Below are 26,970 nucleotides of genomic sequence, written 5' to 3'. Positions count from 1 at the left end.
GTCTAACACATCATAGTGGCATTATCACAGAAAATGAGGGGAAATCATTCCCGTCACGCAGCTGTAGCGTCTTCAAACTAATTCTAAAAAAGTGAGTCGAAATTCTTCAGCGTTATTAAAATTTTGTGAGGAACAGTCATTCATATTATTAATTTGCTTATGGAGGAACACCGATAGCCTGAAGACGGAGAGTGATGGAGGACCGACCTAAACAAGTGAAGATGAGGACATCAAATGAGGGCACACAGAGTTTAAGTCTTCATGGAATGTAATTAACTTTTGTCTACCATGCATAAGAGATGGATACGCCGGAGGCTACCTGTTTTTATCATCGCCTTCTTCATCGTTCTCTACGTGGATTTCCAATTACGCACCAGCAGCCTCCCCAAACTCAGCGTGGCTGTCCCTCCGTCAGCCGGTGCGCGTCATCGCTCCATTCAGCAGGCTCTGTCCCCGGCCAAGGAGGCACAGAACCCGGCTAAGAACAACAGCAGAAGGACGGGAGGACACCCGACCTCTAAAGGTGGATATGTAACCAAGCCGAAACTGAAGCTGGAGGACATTTACATCGCTGTGAAGACCACAGGGAGGTTCCACAAGACGCGTCTGGCGCTGCTGTTGGAGACGTGGATCTCCAGAACCAAGGCGCATGTGAGTGTTTTGAAGTGTCTGATTTGACCACCAAAGTGGACTATTATTACTCTCTGTCCACTGGATGATCACAGTAGAAGAGTCCTGAGAAAAGAGGAACTAATAGAGGGGATAGAGTGGATTTTATGCAGTCTCAGACTCACACACTGGATGTTCAGGCGTCTTAAGGAGAACAGACATCTTGATTTTTAGCAAAACATTTTACAAAAGACTTAAGATGGAGTCTTAAAGTCGTTATCTTATTAATTTACTTAATTTACAGGATAAAAACACATCATTAGGGCGATAAGAAGACGATGTAAGACGATGGGTGAAATGAAAAACGCTTCCTTCCTTCCTGTTTTGAAGCTGCAGGTCTGATGACTGACTTGTCTGATTCAGGCTTAGTTTTGTTGCAGGCAGATTTAGTTGGTAAATTTACCTGCAAGTGATATAAAGAGTGTAAAAACATTCAGATGAAAACTCTAAGAACTTTAACAGCTGAAATTGGCTCTATTTTCTGTTTGCGTCCTGCAGAAACTTTGGTGTCTGTCTGAAAATCACAACTTGTATCAGTAACATGAAGGCATTGCAGAGAGTGATAGTGTTTTAAACTAAAATAAAGTAACGATTATCTGTAGTTTGGTGTTAAGATTCCAGCAGGATTGATATTAGTTATCGTTTTTTGAATAGATAGGCCTTTTGAGACTCATTTACTAAGTAACAACCCTGTAAGGCAGCCTTGTCTTTAGGTTATCTGTTAGTCTGCCAAAGGTTGTATCTCAGAATTTCATCATATAACAGCTCTGCTACTGAGGGCTAAATTTCAGACACCATTTTTTTCTTCTTTTTCAGCTCAGTTGTTGAATTCAAAGGTGCTTTACTGGCGTGAAAGACAAAATAAGTTACTGTCAGCAAGCAAGCAAAATCGACGAGTAACGGTCTGATCAAATTGAAACTGTCGGGCTGCTCTGGCTTCCTCTCTCTCTTTCACACACACACACACACACACACACACACACACACACACACACACACACACACACACACACTTAGGGCTGGCTGGCATTTCACTTGTCTCCTCAGTGAAGCTTTGCCAGCTCGCGCTGTATCTACGGGTGATAAGTGGCTTGTCAAAACAACACACAGGAACATTTGATTATCTCAGAGTCCAGCATCTCCAATCTGCAAGCGCTTCATTTTATTTTGAACCTGGCTGCTGACATCAGAGCTGAGCTCATCTTCAGGGACAAAACATGAAGAGGCGTCTGTGTTTGCCCAGAATCAGCAGCGCAGGGATGCAACAGAAGCAACAGTGGTCAATACAAATCCAATACTGACTTGTTGTTTGGAGTTAAATCAATTGCAAAATGAACGTTTTGTAACAAATATCTTTCAAATGTGCTCTATAGTGATTTCGGTCATTTATGAGTTCTGAAACAGCTCATTTCCTTTTTTTTAAGTAAGTGAAACACGAGCAGAGATCTCGAGAGGAAGTGTTCTTGTTGCTTCTCTTTTTCAGCCTCGCAGTGCAGAAAAAGTTGCTGAGTAAGTCCAGTCGAACGTATCTCTTTAGCACATTTAAAACGACGTGATCGGACCAAAAGATAAAACCAAGATAAAAATGATAAAACATTTGTGTGACAATTAGAGACCTTATTTTGAAAGGGAAAGAGGAAGCCGTTACTGATAGCGTTGCAAAGGCAGAACACGAGTTTGTTTTATCTTCAAATAAATTAAACAAACCCACTTACACACACACACACACATATCTATATATACAGTATATATAGGTACAAGGACACCCGAAGATGCATGTATAGTCACACACACACACACACACACATTCACACAGGAAGTCAAGCAGGCAGGTTGTCTGGGCCGAGGGGAAGCACCCGCCGTGCTGAGACTCTGTTAACAATACTGAAGCGGAAGCTGGTCACAGAACAGGAAGTGCAGAGGCAGATTGCAGAACAGAACGAACCTCATCTCACCTCCTCCCCCCAAACACACACACACAGTTAGAAACCTACACACACACATCACAAGTCTTTGTCCATTTCACAGGGTGAGAAGTCACTTCTAACCAGCCTTGCTGTCACTCTGTCGCTAATCTGCCTGAAGCCGAAAACAGAAGTGTTGAGACTGAATGTGTCGGCTAACAGCGACTTATTTGTGGCTCTGGAGAGTAAATATATTCTAATTATCCCAGAAATGTTCAGCTCTGTGTCCTCTGACTCATTTCCATCCAAAAGGTCACACAAGGTCAGACAAGGACAAACATTTAAGTGGTTAATTACAATGACGAAATGAATGGTTGCAGAGGAACAAGTGTCTACAGTCATGTTAACAGCATTGTTGGGAAAGGTGGCGCATTTAGCTTAATGCTAAAGTAACGTCAGCATGCAACATGCTTTCAGTCGCAATCATGGCGTGGAGCAGGGTGGTAAATTGACTGTATCAGTCACCAGCACTTCCCGGAACTAGTAAGAAAAAGTTTCTGTAGAGAGAAGTACAACGTCAACATGGCGGATGGTGCTAGCACTTATAAAAGTGAGGAACCTGTTCCCCCCCAAAAAGCCGCCGTCTCCTCAGTCGTCTGGAGGAAGTTCTGTTTTGTATCGTCTGTCCTCGAGCAAACCACTGTAAGCCTGACAGTTTGTCTAAACTCTTTGACATCTAAAAGCAGCAGCAAACAGAAGCAACCTGCTGAGTGGAAGAAGTGTGCGGCACATATAAAAAATAGAGGAAATGCAATGAGTACAACAGAGACAGTGATGAAAGATTGCGAGAATTAGGCCTACCACAGAAACTGAACCTGATATTAAAGCTGAAACACAACCTCAGGCTCGCAGGCTCGTTCATAGGCCGACCCCGTGGCGTCGAATATAAACGTATATGTTGTGAGCCTCTCAGATAATTTACTCCAGTACCACGCGCCTCTCTTCGCACCCCCAGCTTTCCTTAAAGAAACCAGTACTGACCGGGGGAAGGTGGCCGACAAGAGCAGGTGCGGCTTCAGTGCTGTTGCTGTTAGCAATAACAATGCCGCCAAGTAAACGTTACCAGCACTTGCTGGGAAAGTCTCACCAAAGCTGCTTGACTTAAGCCCTTTTTACACTGCCAGTTCAAGGCGGGATTACGTTGCGTTCCGTCTTCTATGTGGAACGCACCGAGGCGTAATGGTGGGGCGAAGTCGTTCCGCCTCTGAGCCGGCATCGGAGGTGTATCAGAGGCGAAAAAGCATCTTGGTAAACAGCGGAGCTCGCAGGGTGTGTGTGTGTGTATTTAAAGCATGCGCTGTTTGTTTACACCTCGCGCACATTTTGCTTCCGCAGCGCCAGGTCCAATGTAAAATGGCAAAGGCTGCATGATGGCGGAGCTTTGTTACGGCGCTGTGTAAAAAGGGCTTTAGTCTCTGTCCTTCTTTGTCTGTCATCCATGTGTGAGAGTGTCCCTGCAGGCTACCGTACCACATCTTTATTAAAATAATCTTTGTATCTATTATTGTAAAGCAAAGCATCAAGTTATCAGTTCTTGTTGTAAAAAATAGATAATGAGGTACTTATTAATTTTATTTTTGTTTGCGCTGCAGTTTGCCTAAAAACACCTACAAAAACAAGGTAGCATTGTAGGCCACAACACCAGCCGTTCCATCAGCTCAGTGCTTGTTTTAAGAGTCTCCACTGTGTGCCTGTAACAACCAGACTCCAGGAAATCTCTTCTCTTGCTCGTCAGCGTCGGTAACTCTGTTTAAAATATGCTGTTTTGTAATTTTCACTTCAGTTTTTGACACTTCCTGTGTCGTTATGTTGAGCTAGGCTACTCTCCTTCTGGCTCCAGCGTCATACTCAATTTTCTCATCTCAAATGTTGAGCAAGCTTATTACTCATATTCCAACTATTCATCGCTCATTTAATATCACTCTACAACTAAGCGTTGTACAAGTAAAAGCAGGCTTTAGTCCCTTTACGCTGCACACAAAACGACAATATATGCTTTATGTGTGAGTGCAGAGGATGAATGGAGGCGCCTGACAGCCTGATAAAGAAGCTGCTCTGTTAACTGGTTTTATAGCGACAGATTCTTGATCACCCGCTGTCTCTAAAAGCTTTGAGAATTATCCTTTAATAACAGTTAAAATGTTGTAAAAATGAGTAACTTCAGACATGAATGCAGAGTAAATAAAATCTTGTGACTGCCCGGTGATCGGCTTGATCCCCTGAAGCGAGTGGATAAATCTTCATGGTTAAAGTAATGAAATTATATAATTATTTTTCTCTTTTACTCGTTACTTTCATCAAAGCTCCCCTGAGGCTCCTCAAAATGCCCCGTTGAAAAGCTCCACGCGCTGAATTTGAAAGCCAGATTCCCATCGCACCGACATGAATCTCTGAAGTATCGATCACAAACCTTATCAGGATATATAGCAGCAATTTTATGCTACGGGGCAGCGCAAATCTTACTTAATGGGGCTTTAACAGTGTGAAAACCAGCTGAGATTTATGCCCACCTGCCTGACCTCTGAAACTGTGTTCGCGAGCTGCTGCGTGCTGACAGGCGGCCATTTTTATTCCTCAGCCCGGGTTGACTGATGTCGGTGCAGGTGGCTTAGTTTGAGGTATGAGCAGAAGAAGCTAAACGTGACGGGGGCTCTTCTTCATGGAGTTTTACTGGAGGAGATGTGGTTGTCTTTGTGGTCGTAGCAAGGAGGACTGGACCAGGTATCTCATAGTCAGGGTTCAGTCAAGATTGGTGCCTAGGATGGACAAAAAGAGAACAAATGGGAGGATGACTTTCATCTTTATTAAAAGATGCAGAGCGTAGTGTAGAGCTCCACAACAAACTAGCTTTAAACACAATTCTAAGATTAACTCTTAAACCATTTGGCGAGTAATTATATCGAGCCCCTCGCTGTCTGTCTCTCCCATACCTGGAGCTGCGTTTCCACACATGCTCGTCAGATAAACACACACACACACACACACACACACACACACACACACACACACACACACACACACACACACACACACACACACACACACACACACACACACACACACACACACACACACACGGCCTTCCTGTAAATGCGTTGATCGAGGTGCAGCGTCTTCTGTTAAATACTTCTTGTTCTGTTTTCAAAGATTTTGAGAGCAGCTGTGTAGTGACGGTCTCACTAGTCGATGGTAACGTCTTTGACGCGTGGCTCACCTGCTGAAACGAGATTGCGGGTGAAAAAAAAATCAAAACGCGAGTTGTGTTTTTTTGAATGTCAACAGATCGGAAACATACAGACAGTTAAAGCAGACCAGTGTCTGTGAGTGGTGAAAATAAGTGGTTTTGTGAACGCTAACATACAGTGGAGGAGCTCACCGTGAATGTTACGTGTCGTGCTGCGTCCACACATTGGCCGACACGACTTCTTCCTGATATTTTACTCGGAGGCTGGCAGAAAAATGTCAGGGTGAAAAAAATTCACCCGGAAAATGTCAGGAAATGTTCAGGATTGCAGTGTGAAAGGGGCTCCGGCCCAAACGTCCTCACCCTCACGGTTTAAAACTCAGAGCCTCACAAAGGTAGGAAAACAGGAACAAACACACACACATCTGGTAAGATAGCCGCTCTGTCACCCTCTACTGGATGATGCAGAATAACTTCCAGTTACCACCTGATTCTGATCTCTTTGACCATCAGAAGTTAATGAAATCTGAAATATCATGTTAGGTCAGATGAGTTGGTAACAGTCTGAAATAATGTAAATCTTCCTCCTCATGTTTGTATTCATGAAAAACTGCTCCGTGTGTGACTAAAGGACAAAAACAGCAACAGCAGGAAGTTCTCTGCACTCTGAGATTTACCACCCAAGGCAGCAGAGGTCGTGTGTCATTTGTATGCTCCATTGTTTGATGTTGTCCTCTTAAAGTACAATCTCACTGTACGTACTATCAGATTGAAACAGGGCTTGGTGTTCTGGTGTCTTACACACTGATCGTCTGAACTGCTCTAAATATATGCTAGAAACATTTTTAGTATTCCAGCCAAAACTCGGCAAGACACAATCATACGTTTCCCCGGAGCTGAATAAAACATAAGTTATGTTTTGTGTTTATCTCGTCTAACAGGTGATTTGTCCCACTCGGAGGTTATTTAGAGCCTGCCTGGAAATGTGAGTTAAACACGGCGCTCGGTTCGGCCTGAGGGGCGGTGGAGGTGGAGTGTGACGTATGCTCCAAAGCTCTCCCCGTCTCAGTGACTCTCTGCCAGACGAAACTCGTGGTGGAATTTTGGATTTTGGTCAATTTGAAAACAATCAATCAACGGCAAATAATATGGTGGAGTATCCACTTACAGCCATAACATCACGCCAAATATTGTGTGCGTCTTCCTTTAGCCACTAAAATATCCCTGACCCGTCGAGGCATTGACTCCACCAGACCTCTGCAGGTGTGCTGAGGTATCTGGCACTGAGACGTGAGCAGCAGATCCTTTAAGTCCTGTAAGTTGCGAGGTGGAGCCTCCATGGATCGGACGTATTCGTCCAGCACATCCCACAGATGCTCGATTAGATTGAGATCTGAGGAATCTGGAAGCCAAGCCAACACCTTGAACTCTTTGTGTTCTTCAGACCATTCCTGAACCATGTTGGTGTGTTAGTGTGGCAGGGAGCATTATGCTGCTGAAGAGGCCACTGCCATTAGGGAATACTGTTTCCATGAAGGGGTGTACTCGGTCTGCAGCAATGTTTAGGCAGGTGCTACGCTTCAGAACATTGCCCAAAGCATCACACTGCCTCCGCCGGCTCGCCTTCTTCACATAGTGCATCCTGGTGCCACGTCGTCCCCAGGTAAACGACGCACACACACCCGGCCATCCACATGATGTAAAAGAAAACGTAATTCATCAGACCAGGCCGCCTTCTTCCATCGCTCCGTGGTCCAGCTCTGATGCTCACGGGCCCTTTGTAGGCACTTTCAGCGGTGGACAGGAGTCATCATGAGCACCCTGACCGGTCTGCAGCTACGCAGCTCCATACACAACCATCTGTGATGCTCCGTGTGTTCTGACACCTTTCTGTCAGAACCAGCTTTAACTTCTTCAGCAGTTTGCGCTTCAGTAGCTCTTCTGTTGGATCGGACCACACGGGCCAGCCGCCGCTCCCTATGAGCTTTGGCCGCCCATGACCCTGTCGCTGGTTCACTTGTTCCCTGCCTTGGACCACTTTTGGTCGGCACTGACCGCTGCAGACCGGGGACACCCCACACGAGCTGCAGTTTTTGGAGATGCTCTGACACAGTCGTCCAGCCATCACAACTTGGCCCTTGTCAAAGTCGCTCTCATCGTTACGCCAGATCCTACGGCCCTTTGTGGGCTTGTCTGAGTGTCTTCCTGCTGTTGTTTGGTTTGGCCGGTCCATCAGTATTTGTTTAGGTTTGATTTTGAAATGGGTTGTTTTGTGGGTTCTTGTGATTTAATAAATAAATTCTTGTTGTTTTTGGCAGCTACTCTGATTCTTTATTATGTTTGGCCTCTTTGATTTGGAGCCTTTGGTGAGGTCGTAACACGCTCGCCCATATTTCCTGCTTCTAGCACACCAACTGCAAGGACAAAATGTTCACTTGCTGCCTAACATGTCCCACCCGCTGACGGGTGCCGCTGTAACGAGATAATCGATTATCTTCACTTGCTTGCAATGAATTAAAAAGGGAAGAAGAGATCGGACTATTTTAAATTGTTATATGGTTTAGATTTGATCCAAATTACTCCAAAAAAAGTTAAATGAATGAAATCTGCTTCTTAGGAGCTTCAATTTTTGAGTGTATTTACAATTTTACACCACCAGAGGTCAATATTGTTCTATCTATCTATCTGTCTATCTATCTATCTATCTATCTATCTATCTATCTATCTATCCGTCTATCTATCCGTCTGTCTAACTGTCTGTCTATCCATCCATCCCCCTGTGTGTTTGCAGTGATTAATTTCTTTATCTCACAGGGGGAACCTTGTTTTTGTCACATCGAATTTGCTCCGTTCAAAACGATATTGATCCTGTGTGTGTGTGTGTGTGTGTGTGTGTGTGTGCGTGCGTGTGTGTTAGTGTGTGTGTGTGTGTGTGTGTGTGTGTGTGTGTGTGTGTGCTGACTCATTAAAAAAGGTGTCTTCAGGATGTTCTGTGCAGAAGAATAAGATTTAATTAAAGCCGATGCATTTAAATCATTTTTTTTTCTTTCTCTTTGTTTGTGTCTAGACCTTCATTTTCACGGACGCAGAGGATGAGGAGTTACATTCAGAAGGTACGCCGCCATCTTGTATCCAATCTAAATAAAAAGTGATGATACTTTTGAGCGCTACTGTTGTCTTGTCATTGGGCGAGAGGCGGGGTTACACCTGGACCAGTCTGGGATCCCATCGGTTATAGTCGAGACGATACAGCCTCTGGGGACACCGGTTGGATCGATCTGTTGCATTCGAGGAAGTTGGGAAATCTGAACGCTTAACGGCTGTCGTGACACAGCGTCAAGGGAATTCATCTCGAGTTAAATTTAGAGATTAGTCCATGTGTTATCTCTATTTACAGGTTCTACATAGAAATGTAGAATCTGTAGGCAGGGACGTGGATTTCCAGGAAGGCTGGACTCTGGTGTTCTGTTTGAACTATATGCTTGTAGTCCGAGTAATATTGACCAATCACGGATCAGCAGGCTGCGGTACATGCAAGAAAAACAGTCCGTGAGGAGAACAAAAGCAGACTTCCTCAAATGCATCAGATCGATCAGACCTACATTCAACAAACATTTTAAACGTTTTCTTCTCCTCGTGAGGACAGACCTGACAAAGCTTGAATTTTTACTTCTTACAAATCTGCATCATGATGTTAATGATTCGGCAAAGGTAAGACCTGTTAGTAACAATTAATCACAAGAACACGGTTTCTCTTTCTGTAACAATGCAGCACGCGGAAGTCTTGATGGGAAGTCGTTTATCGCTTACCGCCCGGCATGTTCAGCGGTGTCCCGGAGGCTGTATCATCTCAGACTATAGCCGATTGGATCTGAGATTGCACCTGGACTGATAGCCATCAATCACTGACAACCTTTCACGCTCACATTCACACCTATAGGCAATTCAGAGTCAGAGTCTTTGGACTGTTCTCCCTGTGCAACTCCACATTCAAACTCGTCCAAACTGGGATTCGAACTAGGAACCTTCTTGCTCTGAGGCAACAAGTCAGATCTATTAAAATGATTGATAAAGATTGCTCTTTCACTAGCTGTGGTGTGCCAAGTTGCGCACGATGTGAAAAATATGTTGCTATCTGTGTTTACAACGTGTCCGCCCCGTCCTTTAAGTAGCCCAGATCGTGGCCGCTGAGGCTGAGAAAAGTTTGGCGCTCCACATTCAACATTTTAACTGTTATTATTTGAGCACAGTGTAGTTATTGTCTGTTATGGTGCACTGCATGTTATTCTTCTCCAGTGGGAACGCACTTTTTAAATACGAAACAGGAAGTGGAAGAACAGGAATTAACAGGTGTCTGTGTCAGTGCGGCTCCTGCTCCTTAAATGCTTGAGTGTTAAAAATGCTGTTTCAGGTGACATTAAAGAGGACTCCTGACAGAGGGGTCGTTCACATGCACCTTAAGATCACATAAACGATGTAAGCTATTGCCTAAAGACTGAGGCTGAAGCTGCAGTATGTGAGAATCCTCACCAGCTGATGATCCGTGTCGCAGATACAGTCGTACACACAGATAGAGCATCCACTGTAGTTTAAAGCCACTGAAGTTAATCCCGTTTGTAGCTCGAGTTAGAGCTCAGAGATAAAGTTTAATCCAGCCTTTACACTTGGCTTTGGAAAGACTAAAGACATTATGCAGGGCTTCTTCTCCTTCTTTTTCTCCCTTTCTTTCTTTCTGTTTCTCACTCTGTTCATTTGTCCTGCCCTTCCCTCAATCTAGCGCTCTCTCTTCTCCCCATTTGTCTCCTCCCATCCCTCCCTCGCTCGCTCTTGTTGCATCTCTCTTTCCAGATTGTCAGCCTCCTGTTTGTCAGCAGAGTGTATGAACTCTGCTGTCATCGCTTACACATAAACCCCCTTTTACACATTATGATTATTATGAGCTTATAAATCATTTGGATGGGAAATGAAGTACATCAGAAGGATCATATGTAATGCTTTTAAAACTGAGAATCCATCTCTCTCTCTCTCTCCGTCTCTCTGTCTGTCCAGGTTATAACATGGTGGTAACAGGCTGCCAGTCAGACCACAGCCAGCAGGGTCTGTCCTGCAAGATGTCTGCAGAGTACGACGGCTTCATGGCCTCAGACAAGAGGTGAGACACATTAACATGCATCTATCATTGTGTCCACACTGTCATCTTAAACCAGGCTTTAAATCATGAATGCATTTCAGTGATTTCATGATCCTCAGCCCCTCCTGCGTGTCCCGCTGATAAACTCTGGTTTGTCAGCCACTTGATTTTAATTTAACCCCGGTTGATGAAACTGGAAACCCTCAACAAGTTATGAAAAGTACCCAAAGGCATCATTAGTTTTTTGGCTCGGAGGTTTCGGTCTGACTGCTGGCTTTTAATCATGTGTATATGAGTCATAATAGGTCCCCAGATTACTGCAAAGTTTTTTTATCCTCACATTTTTCAGGAGGGTCTGTCCAAGCCAAAGGCAACCCAAAGGGGGGAATTGGAGCAACATTTAAACAAAGTTGCTAATCAGTATCAGTAAGAGGAGTAGTAGTAGGCAGAACAAGTTAGTGAACTTATTGGGCGTGTAAGGACTCTAAAAGAGAGCTAAAAGGATGGTTAATACTGGACGCACATGAGCAAGACAAACAGAGGAACAGCTCCAAATAAATGCTGTTAGGGTAAACACGCAAATGTTCCGTATAGACTGCTGTAATAACGGACGCAGCCACCGTGACGTCACCCATTTCTTGACAGTGTAAATGAAGCCGAAAAATGGCTGCCGCCATGTTGGTTTACAGGAGCCTGATTTGGATGAGAGGGTGGAGCCGCAGAGGAGCGAGGAGAGTCTGTGTCTGATCCATTAGCTCATGAAAGATCGAGTATAACTTCATGTTTCCCACATGGGATGATTCTTTTTGTGGTGGTGACTGACTGCAGGTGTATCAGACTAAAGAAGCAGCGGACAATGTAAAATAACCGGTCTTCTCATCTCTACGGTCAGCCGTAATCTCTCCGGGGAAAAGCCAGCAACTTCTGACTCCTGTTTACTGACCGAAGAATAAATAAATGTTTGATAAACACTGAACAGGCTAACAAGTCAGGTATGGTGAGCACAATATACCAGCTACTTAGTGCGAAAAATATATCAACACTAGTATTTAACTTGCTGAAAAGCTGGAGCTCAGAGTTCTTGCACGACCAGAAAGTTCCATAAATCGCACAGAGAGAGAGAGACAGATTATTTGTCCAAATTTTGAGTTCAGTTCAGTTCAGTGTTGTGTGTTTGTGTTGTCGTCTAGCAGACAGCCAGCAGTATATACCTGTCACTCAAGTGACCACGCCCCTATAATTTAAGGCTTCCCCCTTTCCCACCAAAATTAGCACGTTGACGCGAGTTTTTCAGACCCGGGAATTATAAATGCCGATTGTCTCTTTTCCCATTGGCAGTGAAGTTTACTCCTTTCGGTCTCTTTTTCTGCAACAAACTTCCCCCCGGATCACAAGGAGCTCTCTCACCTCGTGGTCTTGCCAGAATAAAAGCGCTGTTGCATGTTGTTCTGTATTTACGCGTCGGCGGCCGGAGCGTAAATGCGCGTCATAGCATCGGACCAGAGAGGGGGCGGAGGTTAGCGTGTCGACCGGGGTTTCGTGTGCCCATCGATAATTACCCGGGTCTAATGCAGAGACACTTGTCCCGGGTCTGAATGCCGGTTGTAACCTTTCCCACTAAGCAAAAAAGCCGGGTGTTAGCGGGTGTTAGCGGGTGTTAGCGGGTTTTTTGACCAGTGGGAAAGGAGCTATATAGTTAAAACTGGTGAGTCACCCCCCGTACAGTTATCTTGAACAGTAAAACTAGCTGTTTATAACAAAACTGTTTTTTGTACCAGGCTGTAAACATGTTTATTTATGCTGTAAATTGGGCATTTTCCCATCTGCTGTAATGTTATTTCTTTGTTTTGGAGCCTCAAGTGGCCACTCGAGGAACTGCAGTTCTGCATTGGCTTCATTTTTCAAAACCGGAGGATGCCGCTTGGTCAAAATGCGTTATGTGTCTGTTGTGCTGTTGGCTCGTTTCTGCTGCCCCCCGGTGGCCTAAATAAAAGTTTACTCATTTCAAGAGCATTCATAAAAAGACGGCTGTAGAATCAAACAGTATTCTGAATGACCACATCATGTATTAGGTAAATAGTTGTTGGCTCGGTTTAACTCACGACCCGCTTGAGGCAGCCATTCACTCAACTGGATGTATTGTTGACTTTCTGTCGTATATTAGGTTCTGGGGAAGCTCTCTAAGACTGAACAGCTTGTGTTTGGTGTGTGACTAAGGCTTTGACTGCTGTCGTGTTATTAAGATGGCAGCGAAAATGAAGGAGCGTTTCAGTTTGGCTCCAGGGCCCACTTTGTTATTTGGAAAGAAGAGGACGTGAGGCTGTTTGGTTTGGAAGGAAGCCTTCTGAGTTGTTGGGCAGCCATTAGGATGGCAGAGGAATCACGACAGCACTGCGGCACCAGCAGCTTTGTAGTTTGGACTCTGATGTTGCAACAAGAGTCTGTTCGGTTTGGAAGGAAGACTTAACATCATGTCCAGTCATTAAGGTGGCAAGAGGGAGAAATCAAGGGGCTTGATTGCTCACAGAGGAATACTGTGAAATAATGAAGACAACAGATTATCTGGAGAGGGAAGCTGAATTGTTTTTCTTGTGTTTTCATTCACGAGTATTTAAAAAAAACCTGCAAGAGGGACGAATAACATAACTGTTCATTTATCTTTAACATCAGGTCCTGGGGTCAGAGGTTACCATCTCCAGTCAAGCTATTTTTAAAGACTTTCTGCACCAGAAATATGACGGTATAAGTTGTCCATGCAACAGCCAAGTAGGACTCATATTATTGTATATAAAAAGGCAGCAATCACTGAGCCAGAAGCAAACAACTTTCAGTCAGGAGACCGGAGGTTGAGTGAAAAAGAAAGTTAATGTTGGCTAGTGATATGCAAGTCATGAGTTAATCGTCTGAAACGAACGACTCTTTCTACTCACTCGGGAGTCACTAGTCCTCATCTCCACTAACTCGTTCTCTGACTCACCCGTCCTAACTGTGAGTTTGAGGCGAGACCACCGTATAAGCCTCATCCTGTGTGAAAAACAACGGGTTAGGCTCAGCGGTTAAAGGTTATAGTCCTCGATGTGGCGGCCCCGGGTTCAACTCCCGCCCTCTGCCCTTTGCCGCGTGTCGTCCCCACTCTCTCTTCCCCCATTTCCGCCACTGTCCGCTGTCCTCTCTCTGAAAAAAAGGTTTAAAAAAAGCCAAGAAAATAATATTAAGAAAGAAAAACAACCACTTTGGTGCTTCTTTCCACTCCGTACTCGCTCCCACAGTCCAGCGTCCGGAGCTGAAGGTCTGACTCGAGTTACACACATCCCTCACTAGCCCTTCTTACACTGCCAGTTCAAGGTGGGATTATTACGCCTCTGTTACCTTCCGTCTTCTGTGTCAAACACACCGAGGTGGAACGGTGTTGTATTTTGGATTAAAACCATGAATCCGTATCACCCTGCCTGAGTCGTCAGTAAATCCTAAATTTAGGAGAAACAACAAAAAGCAAATTTTTGAACTTCTGCGTGTGAAAGAACTTCATTCTTCCTGTGACAATAAGATATTTTTTTCGTAACACAGTGAATGCACCGATATGAAATCACCAAACTCTGGCAAACTGATAACCAGAAACTTTTTCTTAATGGCAATGTTAGGCACCATCTGCCGTCTCTCAGGCAATTTTCAACTCTCTGGAACTCAATGACGGATACAAGAGTGAAACCAGCAAGTAGGAAAATTAGTTTCCACGTGACTCAAACAGGAGGAACGGAGACGAGCATTAAATCAAACCCCTGTGTTATATGTCAGCTGAATATTTTGTCCCTCTGTGGCTCCTCAGGTGGTTTTGCCACGTGGACGACGACAACTACGTGAACCCGGAGGCCCTCCTCTCCCTGGTCTCTGCTTTCCCCCAGGAGAGCGACATCTACGTGGGCAAACCGAGCCTGGACAAGCCCATCACCGCTCACGAGCTGCTGGAGGGCAACGCTACGGTACATTAATACAGTGTTTATTAAACATGAATCTACCCTGTATCCCTACAAGGATATTACACACTGCATCTTTAAAAATAAGAGTTTGTTTAGTTACTGTGAAATATTCAACATGGTCACTTTCATGCTTTCCAAGCACACACACGTCTCCCCGGAGGATTTTCCCTTGGCAGGATTGGAAAAGCCTTTCAAGCAGCATTTACACCACAGCGCTCTAACACTCCCCTGAAAGCCGCGCAGAATTTAATTTATCTGGACCGATAACTCCTAAAGGCAGGGTGACCCCTCTGATGCATTACTGTCTTTAATGTAACTCCACAGATTTATTTTCTTCTTGTTGTCCGGCCTCCCGAGAGTCTTTACCTCTCATTCCCATCTTAAATTTCCTACTTACCGAGTCCTCCCATCCCACCTTCGTTCTCCAATACTCCTTCCATCCTTTGCTCACCTTTTATTTGCATTCTTTCTTCTGTCTCTGTTCTGTTTGTCTTCTCTGCCTCTTTTTGAAGCTGCTCAAAATCCTTTAAATGCAGATGCAATTATTTTATTTTTCTTCGACGCGGTGGCCCCGGGTTTGACTCTCATCCTCGGCCACTTGCAGCGCGTCATCCTCCTGTTTCAGACACTATCCACTGTCCTATCTCTCTCAATAAAGGTGTAATAAAAATAAATTTAAGAGAGTGGGGATGGCATGCAGCAGAGGGGCCGAGGGACGGGGTCGTACCCCGGGCCACTGTGTCAAGGACTGTGGCCTCTGCCTCTGTATGTGGGGAGCACAATTTAACCACCCAGCCAAACCTACACCCCAGGATTGATCTTTACTCTCACCTGTCGGTATCAGTATTTTTTGGCCAACACCTCTGCTAAGGGATGGTTTCCTTGACACCTCTTTCAAACCAGCGGCTTTCTGTGGCCAGGATGTGCACCTCGCTGTCTTCAAAGGAGTGTCCTTTGTCCTTTAAATGTAGGTGGACGGCTGAGTCCTGACCTGAGGAGCTGGCTCTCCTATGCTTGGCCATGCGTTGTGGAGGGGTTGTTTTGTTTCCCCCGATGTACAGGTCCCTGCATTCCTCACTGCATTGCACTGCACACACTACTTTGCTCTGTTTATGTCTGGGTGTTTTGTCCTTTGGGTGGACAAGCTTCTGTCTGAGTGTGTTCGATGGTTTGATTCTCACAAGCTGCTTTCTCACTGGTCAAAAAACCGGCTAACACTCGTCTTTTTTGCTCGGTGGGAAAGGCTACCATCGACATTCAGACCCGGGTAATTATTGCCTCGGCTCCGATCGGCATTGATGGGAACACAAAACCCGTGTCGACACGCTAATCTCCGCCCTCTTTCCGGCTCGATGCTACGCTCCGTCGGTAACTTCTGCAACTCCTTGTCATCTCAAATTCCGCCCGTCTCTGCCCAAGCAGTGTTCGAACATCGTTGTCGGCGCCGAGTTTGATACACAGGCTGAATGAGCAATAGATACAATACAGACCTAACCACCGTAACATCTCCACTGTTTACTAACCCTGTCTCCGGCGTGTTTGTGACGTCAGACGGTGACGCAGCAGAAAGGAGACTGAAAGCAGGATACTTCACTGGCAATGGGAAAAGGTACAATCGATCTTCCCGGGTCAGTTAAACCCGTGTCAGCGTGCTAATGTCAGTGGGAAAAGAGTTTCAGATACTCCGGACAGGTAGGGAGTAACAATGATGTGGCGTTTGTACAGTAAACGCTACGTTAAATCTTCTATCTTAAACTGATTTGTAGTCGCACATCGACAGTCTCATTTGAGCTCAACTCCGCTCTTTACGTCTTGATTTTGTTCCTTTATTTCCCGCTGACCTTTGACATTATATGACAGATCCACGTCAGGCCGATTGGTACAGTTCGCCTTACAGAAGAAGCAGCTTATTAAATATTTTGGATACTCTGTTTGGGCTGTTCCTGCATCATTGTGGCTGCTGCCCCCGAGTTTCTTTTCCCCCACTTTTGGTGGTGCTCTTGCAGCCCAGGAGGGCCGGTCCATCTGGCTTTTGCGAGAATTGCCAGATTGCCGGTCTGAGCCTGAAGTAGGCATCCTGGTGGACATGGTATGGCTTGCCAATTCAGCACTTCAGGAGTTGATGGAATCTGTGTGAAGTGAACTAATTACACTTTTGCTATCATTAATAATTAATACCAACCTGCCTCTACGGTCAAAGTAAAGTTTGTCAGCTCTCTCCTTCTTCTGTCTTTCCATCCCTTGTTGCTTCCGTCCATATTTCACTCCCGTCTTTCTGAGGCTCTGCACTGACGCTCTGATGCTCCACCGAGGACGCTAATGAACTGTAAAACAAAGCCAAGGCCTGCTTCTGTTGGGCTTGTGCCACAGACACCAGGCGAGTTAACCACTGCCCCTCTGAATCCATACTTTCCCAATCCATAGAGGGAGACATGACGGGAGGGGCCGGTCAGGTGTCCGTCATGTGTGTGTGGAAGTACATGAAACATGTAGTTATTGTTCACATGGGACGGATATTCGAATCGAAGTGGATCACTGAATGATTACCGTCTTGATGGGATATTGATTAGTGGTGTAGCACACACACACACACACACACACACACACACACACACACACACACACACACACACACACACACACACACACACACACACACACACACACACACACACACACACACAGAGATAAAGACTCCCCGGGAGGCAGGAGCTTGTCAAATTACAGGAGGTCGATGGTTTGTTCTTGGAATACACATGCAGATGTTCACAGGTGTGTGTGCATGATTCCATCGCCCCCTCTCTCTCCTCTCTCTCTGCCCTTTTCCACCTCCCTCGCCCCTTTCTTGGAATGACTCCCTGGTGCTACATTCTCCTCTCTGATTGCTGCCATTTACACTGAAAAATAGACCTTTATTTATCTTTACTTCCTCTCTCCCTCTGTGTTTTCTCTCTTTCACTCGTTTCTTTTCTTCCTATTTTTCGCCGTCTCCGAATGTCAAGCTCCTCTCTGTCTTTTCTTACATCTCGCTGCCTATCGTTTTCGATTTCCTGTCAGTGTGGTGAGGCCGCCAGGAGGAGGAGAGAAGGAAGGAGGGAAAGACAGAAAGGGAATGGAAAGGATAGGATGGATAGGAGAGGAAAGGAGTCTGTAACAGAAAGACAAAGAGCGAGAGGAAATAAATGGTGAGGAATAAAAGAGAGGAAAGGAAATTAAAGGAATGGATGAATGGGAAGATAGAGAGGGAGCTGCAGACAAAAGGCAGGAAATGGGAAAGTGTAAGGAAAGGAAATGACAGAGGGAAAGGAAGGTACAAGTATTGGGAAAGGAAGGAAGACGCAGCAAAGGATCCAGACGGAAAGATGCAAAGAAAGGCTAATTGTCGGAAAAAGAAGCTTGCTGAAAAAGACTGTAAAGTTAAAGGAAACATCTGAAGAGCAGGAGATCCAGCAAAGGAAAGTCATTTGATCTGTAATCACAGCCTGCACTAAATTGCAAATGTGACTTCCTTGAGTAAAAACAAATCAGCAAACATTTCCTCTTGTAAAATATCCCCTCCGTTTATACTGCAGGCAATGAAAACACCACCCAACATTACGTCTGCTTGAGAAATGGCAGAGAGCGTGTGCAGATAAAGAAGAGCAATTTATAGCAGGCGGGTTTTGGAGAAGAGCAAACAATTTGTTGGAGCGCGACGGAAAAACTTGAGACGAGAGGGAAAGGAACGCTTTTTATTTAGGCTGAACAATGCGAGGTTTTTGAGACCGGAAACAATCACGGGATCATTTAAAGATAACAACATGCAGCTGATACAGGACATGTTTCAGCCTGGAATGAAAATAGACGTTGGATTGGGCACCTGTTTTGCGTCACACGGCCGCTTACTGAACAATTAAACTCTATTACAGAGTATTTAACGATCTCAGCTGTGATGCTCCGCTGCATGTGCTGCAGACAGAGATGTCTTTCTTAGTTCGAACTGTAATGATGCGACTGAATTCACTTGAAGCGCAGCAGAGAACGCTCGCCCACGAACAAATGAGTAACCTGCTGTCCAGAGTCCCAGCATGCTTCACGTTTAAAGTAGTGCGCCTTGTATTCCAACAGGTGGCGATAACACGCTGCCTGCTACAAAACAATGGACGAAACCAACAAGCCAAGCCGTCATTAACCTTTCCTGCTCCAGCGTCCCGACTGTAGTCAGAAAGCACAGGGGAGACTTGTTGTTCTGCTCCAGGGCCGAAGCTGTAGCTAGCTTGAGGCTAACTTCATTACTGTAATACGCCAGCAGCATGCAGGAAGCAAGACACGGGAGCGCGGCTTGAGTCTTGAGGAGTCGTAGGCTTTATTATGCTCTGACACAACCTGAGCTGTACTTTACTTCTGTTGTTTATACAGCTACTGATCACTCTTTTCTCTGCTCCGCTCCCCGACACTTCCGCGCTCTCTCTCACCCGCTCTACCGCTCTCACGCACTTCGCTCTTCCCAAAACAGTATAAGACCGTGTCGATAGAATTCGAATTAATTCCATATCACGTTGAATTCGTTCAAACTTGATTTTTGGGAGAAGTGACAGCCCTAATATGTTATAAGATAACATAAAACATCGTTAAAAACCCTTCATAAAGCATAAAATACGTCCTCACACGCTGTGATTGAGATGAGCCCGAGGTGATCCCCGCGTAGTTTATCGGAGTTATCGTGTTGCGCGGGGAGGAGAGGAGCAGATATGACGATCTGTCCGTATTTCTGCGCACAGTTAAAGTATAAACAGAGGCTGTCATATGTCCATATGCTGTGTAGTTTATATATTTCACTGATAAACAGAGCTTAAGAGGGGCGTCAGGCTTCATGATCAAAGTTTCATGGGATGCGAAGCCAGGGTTGCCAGGTCTGCGCTTTTTCCAGCTGAATTGGGCGACTTTTGAAGTGTCTTTAGAGGCGCGAGGCGCTGTGCGGTTGCACACTTCACGCAGCCCATTCGACAGTTCTGACTCCGCGTATGTTTGGAATATCACAGACATCTGTTGGGTTTTGCGGCCCGGTACTGAACAACCGTGTTTCAATGTATGTGTGTTCTGTCTCTCAGAGGGAGGTGCGGTTCTGGTTCGCTACCGGAGGAGCAGGATTCTGTCTGAGTCGGCGGCTGGCGGAGAAGATGGCTCCATGGGCCAGGTATTTATGAGCTGATACTCCCCACATGCGTGTGTGTACATCGTCTTTGTAGGGAACAAAAGTCCAGATTAGTCAAAGCCAGAGACTCAATGTGAAAACAAGAGTCGATTTTGGATTCATCTCTTTTGAAATGTGCAAGTTTTATCGTCTCACTGAACTCAGGAATTCATTGGCTCCCTAAAATGTGCCTACCATACCTTGATTGACCTTTAGAGAGATTACGTTTGTCCATTTTTTTGGTCAAAGTTAAGTTAGAATTTCTTGAAACTTACACTATAAATGTAGAAATAAAACTAAACGTGTTGACACATTAAGATGCTTCTTAAAAACTTCAGCGCCCAAAACGAAACCTTCAAAACTAAATAAAAGTGAGGAAACATCGATGTCAGACAATACAATAATGCGCTTTTGATGTTTGGTTAAAAACTCTCTTGTCTCACTTTCCTGCTTGCACTTGAACGCACCAACATTTTCAGAACAGACTCTTTCTTTACCTGCATCAAACTGCAGAGTAACTTTGACCGAAAGAAAAAGAAAGCAAAGTGATGAATCACCGAAAGTTTCAAGTCTCTGCAAGTTTGTATTTATGCTGCTATCAAACAATGGAGACTAATGGCTGCCCGGGGCGAGAGGTAGGGAATAAATCTACAAGTTTATGGTGTTCTGTGGGAAAGGTCGGCAGTAAAAGTCCGTGCAATAAGTAGTTAATGGACCAAAACATGCAAAATACCCGATACTTTCAGTTTAGGATGAAAGTTGGGCAGTTTCACAGCTTTTCATTTGCAACATTTCTCTGCTCATGAAGCATCTCTTCAGTCAGTCATTTACATTTTTGTACCTGTGCACATCAGCGGCTCGCAGTTCGAGCAGACGTCAGCGAAGATCCGCCTCCCCGATGACTGCACTGTGGGCTTCATCGTGGAGAAGAGGCTGGGCATCTCCATGGTCCACTGTCGTCTGTTCCACTCCCACCTGGAGAACCTGCTGCTCATCAGCCACAGGAGCATACCGCAACAGGTAGAGACACAAACACACACACTCTCACAGAAAAGCATGTAGATGCGCCTGTTCTTATCGTTTCCTGTGTGTGTGTGTGTTTCCTGCAGGTGACTCTGAGTTATGGGTTGTTTGAGAACAAGATGAACAGCATCGAGGTGAAAGGGAGCTTCACAAAAGAGGAAGACCCCTCCAGGTTCGTCGGTCCCTACATTAACTCATGAGTCAGGAGATCTGAGCGACATATCTTCTTGTGTGTATGATACATGTACAGACTTACTCCCTCTTATGTGAGTCAAGTACAGGGAACTGCATAGATTCATATTCCTGTTGTTACAAAAGGTTTTGAACCCTTTTGTGTCAACGCTTTAAATAAAACTTAGCAACAAAGGAACTCCAGGAAAAGATCTCCGTGCAGGACTTCACTGACGATCATTTCAGTTCAGGCCGGCCACGAAATCATATTTAAAAGTCCACACATGACGATAGATAATAACGATGTGACCCAAACAGCACACCACACACTAACAGATTCATTCACCAACAACCAGAGTCCGACTCTCACAGCTGGAAATCTCACTCAATCTCTCAAAGTCAAACAAGACTTTAGAGTAAACAAACATGGCGGACGAACTTCCCAGCTGGCTGAGATCGTTTGGCTCCATGAGACGATCCACAGCGTGTGCTCGGCTGTCCTCGTTGTTCCCCCCACACAACAGGATATCACATCGTAAATATTGAACATGTTTAATACTTGAAATTGGTGCGACTGTGATGTTCTTCTGAGCAGATTGGGGGAAGTAAAATCCCTCTTAAAGGGCCAGCTCACCGATTTTTAACCTCAGTCCTATCATGCTATTACGGGGAGCTAATGCCATTATGGTAGGAAAAAAAATGCAATTTCGCTCTGTGCCTTTGGAGGATGCTATCCGCTTCTCCAATGGGCCCTGGGAAACCTCTAGAAAAGATCTTGGACGCCCGCCTCTAATGTCATGCCTCGTTCAAAATCGTCAGGTTTGAAATGTAGACTGAAGATTTTCTAGACGATCCACTGTTATCTTTGTTGTCCTTGACTGGAAAACGGTAGTATTTCACTCTAGCGTCTCTCGCTGGGCCGCTCCTTTCAGAGGGAGGGGCACAATGCACGCTGGGTGTTGTAGGAATGTACAATGGGCGAAACCACGAGCTGTTTGAACAACTTTCTCCACAGCTATGGCGCCAATTTCAAATATTATTGCTTCTATCGATTACAGAGAACACCAGCTTTGACTGACAGTGGCTTTTTCCAGGGGCGAACTGCTCGTTTAACACACCTCACACCACAGGAACATCTGACAAGATCATCTTTAGAACCATCACAAAATCAGGACTTTGCTTACTTTAGTCTGAAGGGGGGAATAGGGCCCAAAATCAGCTTGATTATCTTGTATTGTGAACGCCGCCTTAGATCACACTTAGCCAGGAAACCCTGCAGTCCCCTGGAAGGTGAAGTTACACTGAGCGACTTCTAAAATAAGAAGCAAGAAACTCCGTAGAGTTAAATCATAGTCTGTGTATAAGAGTAGATATAGCCTATAAATCTGAAGAGTGAAGCCACTGAGGAAGTGCTTTAAACCTGCCATGTGTTTTTCTAACGGCCAGCAGGGGGCGACTCGGCTGGGCACAGCAAAAATGAGCCTACTTCCAACTTGATTTATAAGCTCAGTAAAGATTTTCCTAATGAGTTACTGGCCTCAGTCCAAAGTTTAAAACCTTCTTTAATGCAGCATGATGTTCATTTTGTAAATTATTTTCCCACTTAGAGTCAAAAACAAGATAAAGCAGGGTGTGCTTTAGGACGCGGCTAGCTGTGATTGACAAGTCCAAACCTCAACAACCTAAATAACGTCTTCATCAGTGCGTCCACATTTAAGCACAAAATTAGCCCACCATTTATCATCAGTTACATACACTTTGCTAACTAAGCTAGAGCTAGTGTTAGCCGCTATATTAGCGTTTGCTAACAACTCCTCTGCAGCTTCATCCTCTCCCGTCACTTCCCTTGCTTTGTTGGCACTAGCCGGCCCTGGTCCGTTATGTTTAGGCCAATCAGGAGTGTTGAATTGGCGATTATTCTCTGTTTTATATCGTATGGACGAGGAGTTGCTGTTCTATCTCTCTTTGGACCAAAGTGACGGAGACGCAGGGACAGAAAAAAGCTTTTTCGTGGACTAAAATTGGATGCTTCCTGGATGTCTAAATGTGAAAAATAAACATTCAAAACGTGTAATGAAGAACTGAAATATTTAGCAAAGTGCATCCCATAAATATTTCAGCCTTTAAACTTCCCCGGCGCTCAGTTTTCCTCCTCAGCTGATCCGAACCGAAGACGTGACACCTCTGCAGCTCCCGCTCATCTTGTTCCCTGTTCAGTCAGAGATAAAAGCAATTTGATGTAACACCACGGAACAACAGATGTGTTTGTCTTTCCCAGTCCGCTCCAACACGAGCTGTAAGAACATATCACCACAAATGCTCCGCGGTGAGCTCTCTCCATTTGTTTCCATCCGCCGGTGTCTCGGAGAGTTACCTTTAACATCGCAGCGGCCTTGAAAGTGCAGGTCAAACTGCTCTTCAATGAAAGAAAGCTCCTTTTTAATATATTACTTTTCTTTGTTTACCCCTGTATAGCTGTATAAATAACTTATTGTTTTGTTTCTGAATAAACAAAGACAGTCAGGGCCTTATTTAACTGATCTACATGGCCCAAAGTACAGAGGCTTGTCCTTTTGCACTTTTGCAGGTTAATTGCTGCAAAATCTGGGTGCACAGTGAGGCCAGAAACACAAAGGTTTGATTGTAGGTGTGATTTGCCGGCTGCATGATTTAAACCAGTGTCAACTGCAATTTGCTTCAAAAGCCAGGTGCACCAGTTGCATTGCTATTTTAATGGTCAATTCAGCAAGTTGGAGAAGCTAAAGGTCTCTGCATCTGTTTGGAGCGTCGGCTGTGCACGTCCTTAAAATTTAACGCTACACAAATGCAAGATGCAGTCTGCATATGAACAGTAGAGGCGGCGTAGAGGCACAGCAGCAGGGACAGCAATGAAGACAAGCTGTCAGACCAAGTCGGCATATCCACAACTGTACGATGTGTCATTGCCGCTGCACAGCGACAAACATGCCGGTCAAAACAGCTGGAGACAGATCTGTTTTAGAAGTTGACGTGGAAACCTGCAAAGCTAAACCGAAAGTCCGAGAGCGTTACGTCCGTGCACGGAGGAACATGTTGGAGAGACAGAGTTGGGACGGTGCCGACGGTGTGTTCTGTCCACCCAAGCTGGCTACTGAATTTTGTTACCGGGATACTGAGAATTTAACATTAACATAACAGTAACCTCCTCGAGTGTCGAAGTAGTTGCATATGGCCTGAGCTCTCTGCGCCCTCTAGAGGTATCCTCCAGTAACACAGGTAGTGCATAGACAAGTATGATGACAATTTCGTTCATGACGCATGAAGGTTAAAAAGCAAGTATATCTCCGGCCGTGACATTCATAAGTGAATGTGCACAAGCAGACTTTCCGCAAGAGCAGCAGGAATCTACCAAAGCTGCCTGAGGTAAAGTATGCATCGGAGGAGGTAATGGTGAGCGTGGACTCGTCTTCTGGCCTCTTTAGGACTACAGCACGATGTCAAACAAACAAAGTGATTTAATGAAATCAGAAAAAGCTTAAAAAAAATACTGCAACATACACTTTGGAGTGGATGTTAGTAAAATGGCGAAATTGCTTTCAGCTGCTTAAGAGAGCAATTTGCCAACAATGCACCCAACCAGGCCCATGGTGGTGCACAGGTGGGCGTAGTTTGATTCCTTTCTGATTCTTACACAATGTGGGCGCTGGGTGTGAAAAATACAACCGTGTCTGTGGGAAGCTGGCACTGACATTTGACAGTTGCTATGGGCTGTGTGTTCCTTTGCACAGGCTACAAGAGAGCGCAGTCGGTGTCGGGTCAACACTAAGAATCATAGAATTGATTGTAGAAAGAGAGACAATTACAAATGCATGTCTCACACCGCAGAGAAGTCCTTGAATACCTGCAAAAAGAGCAGCGAGAGACAGAAAAACAGGAGCTAAAAATGCAGATTCAAACTCCAGGATCAAAACAAAATCATTTGTTCTTTTGTCCGTGACCTTTTTTAAACGTATTCTCATCTAAAAAAGTTTTTGAGCTTCAGGACAAACAAACAGCAAAAACACCGTCTCCTTGCTGCAGGTAGGAAATCATAAAGAAGCATAAATTACGGAGCATCATCACACCGTATGACGACTTCATTAGATGCTTCTGCCGGGCTATTTATAGCTGCTTAAGCGTTCCTTTTTTAGAAGCAGCAGATCATCAGTATCAGTGCTGTCGCAGTCTCCACAGGCTGCTGATGGAGGACAATGCAAAGTCACTGATAACTTAACGTCCCCTCTGATGCTCCCTGCAAACTTACAGACCACACAGTTCACTTTCATACTGCGCGATACGTGCACTTATAACGCCCTGCAGCTGCACTGTGAGGGTTTAATAAGTAGTGTCAAGTACCTGAAGCGTTTTTTATTACAGATCTGTTGGCCAAGAAACTAATATATAAGTTTCTCTCACACACTTTCCTGGTAAAGTAAAGTTATCCGTACTCGTGTCAAACAAAACCTGCTGACACACTAACTTTTAACGCCTGTTTGACTGCAGCAGGGCACCTTCTGATCCCATCTCTACCGTTACTACAAAATAAAAGGCAAAAAAGTAAAGCACGCCTCTGAATTATTAAACATCTCCTCTGTCATCCACAGGTTTAAGACTGTACACTGCATGCTGTATCCTTTCACCAGCTGGTGCCCTTGAACTCCTCACGCAGAGACTACAACTTCCAGAATACGCACATGTGAGCGGACTGGTAATCCTGCAGGAGGAAGTGCTTCTCCCGAGTGTGCAGGGGAAACTGATGGATTTGATTTGATGGAATAATTTGAGATGCTGGCATCAGAGCAAGAGGATCAGAAAGGAGAAGGGAAGCTGTGGACAAAAATCTGGTGTCCCCGGACCACTCGCTCCTCTTTTGCCTCCTAAACCTGCTTACAGTGGACACTGATGGACTCAAAGACAATTATATTAACATATTGTTTTTGGCCTTTTATGGTTTTATGCAGCTAGAGAATGTATAGCGCTGGAAACAGGTGAAGAGAGATTATGGATGACACGCAGCAAAGGGCAGAGGGCGGGAGTCAAACCCGGGGCCCCTGCATGGAGCACTGTGGCCTCTGTGGGACGTGTGGTTTAACCGCTGAGATAAACAAGCGCCCGTCAAAGACAACATTAAAGGATGTTGACTGAACCGGGGAAGATGATCTCTTCTTCGCCTCGTTGTTACGACCACAGACTCTCGCGTCGTTACTGAATGTTTTGTGTGTTTGGAGGTTTTTATTTGAAGCACTTGAGACGAAGCAGCACTTGTTCCTTTCACTGAAACTTTGTCAGGTTGTTTGTTTGACGAAATGGACATGAAATTGTACATATTTCCAGAATTTACAAATTTCTGATGATACTGATTTGATTAAATACAGATTCATATTTTCATGCTTTTGCATTTCTTTAATTACCACCAAAACTGAGGATTTTAACGACACAGTTTGAGGTTGAATTTCCTGAATTTGTTCGACTTTCTTTGGTCTTAAAGGAGCAGTTCAGTATTTTTAAACCTGGGCCTAACCTATTTTATTTAATACATTTGTGTGTCAAAATGACTCATAAGAACAAAAACCTTTGGAATCGGTCCAGGAGATGTCCTTCGACGTAGGCGTGATACGGCCACAATGGCTGCAACATAATCACCTGGGGCAATTGCGCCC

The 26,970-nt window shown here is 44.9% G+C and overlaps 1 protein-coding gene across 1 annotated transcript; it reads left to right on the top strand.

The window, feature by feature from the left end:
• Positions 1-26,698, top strand: mfng (MFNG O-fucosylpeptide 3-beta-N-acetylglucosaminyltransferase). The gene is made up of 8 exons (XM_069666647.1): positions 1-651; positions 8,885-8,930; positions 10,867-10,969; positions 14,775-14,928; positions 20,016-20,101; positions 20,953-21,118; positions 21,208-21,293; positions 25,915-26,698. Exons 1-8 carry the CDS (start codon positions 289-291, stop codon positions 25,964-25,966), a joined length of 1,056 nt encoding a protein of 351 aa, XP_069522748.1. The 5' UTR covers positions 1-288; the 3' UTR covers positions 25,967-26,698.
• The last annotated feature ends 272 nt before the right edge of the window (positions 26,699-26,970 follow it).

The sequence above is a fragment of the Semicossyphus pulcher genome, unplaced genomic scaffold (genome assembly GCF_022749685.1).
Source record: "Semicossyphus pulcher isolate SPU_LCO1_2020_fin unplaced genomic scaffold, fSemPul1.0.p SCAF_17, whole genome shotgun sequence".
NCBI lineage: Eukaryota > Metazoa > Chordata > Actinopteri > Labriformes > Labridae > Semicossyphus > Semicossyphus pulcher.
This window is presented reverse-complemented; position numbering and strand designations above follow the sequence as displayed.

Excerpts from the sequence above, each read along its gene's own strand:
- mfng (XM_069666647.1), top strand. The coding sequence starts at position 289 with ATGCATAAGAGATGGATACGCCGGAGGCTACCTGTTTTTATCATCGCC. Across the intron at positions 8,931-10,866 it reads TGAGGAGTTACATTCAGAAG|GTTATAACATGGTGGTAACA; the intron begins GTACGCCGCCAT and ends CTGTCTGTCCAG. Across the intron at positions 10,970-14,774 it reads TTCATGGCCTCAGACAAGAG|GTGGTTTTGCCACGTGGACG; the intron begins GTGAGACACATT and ends GTGGCTCCTCAG.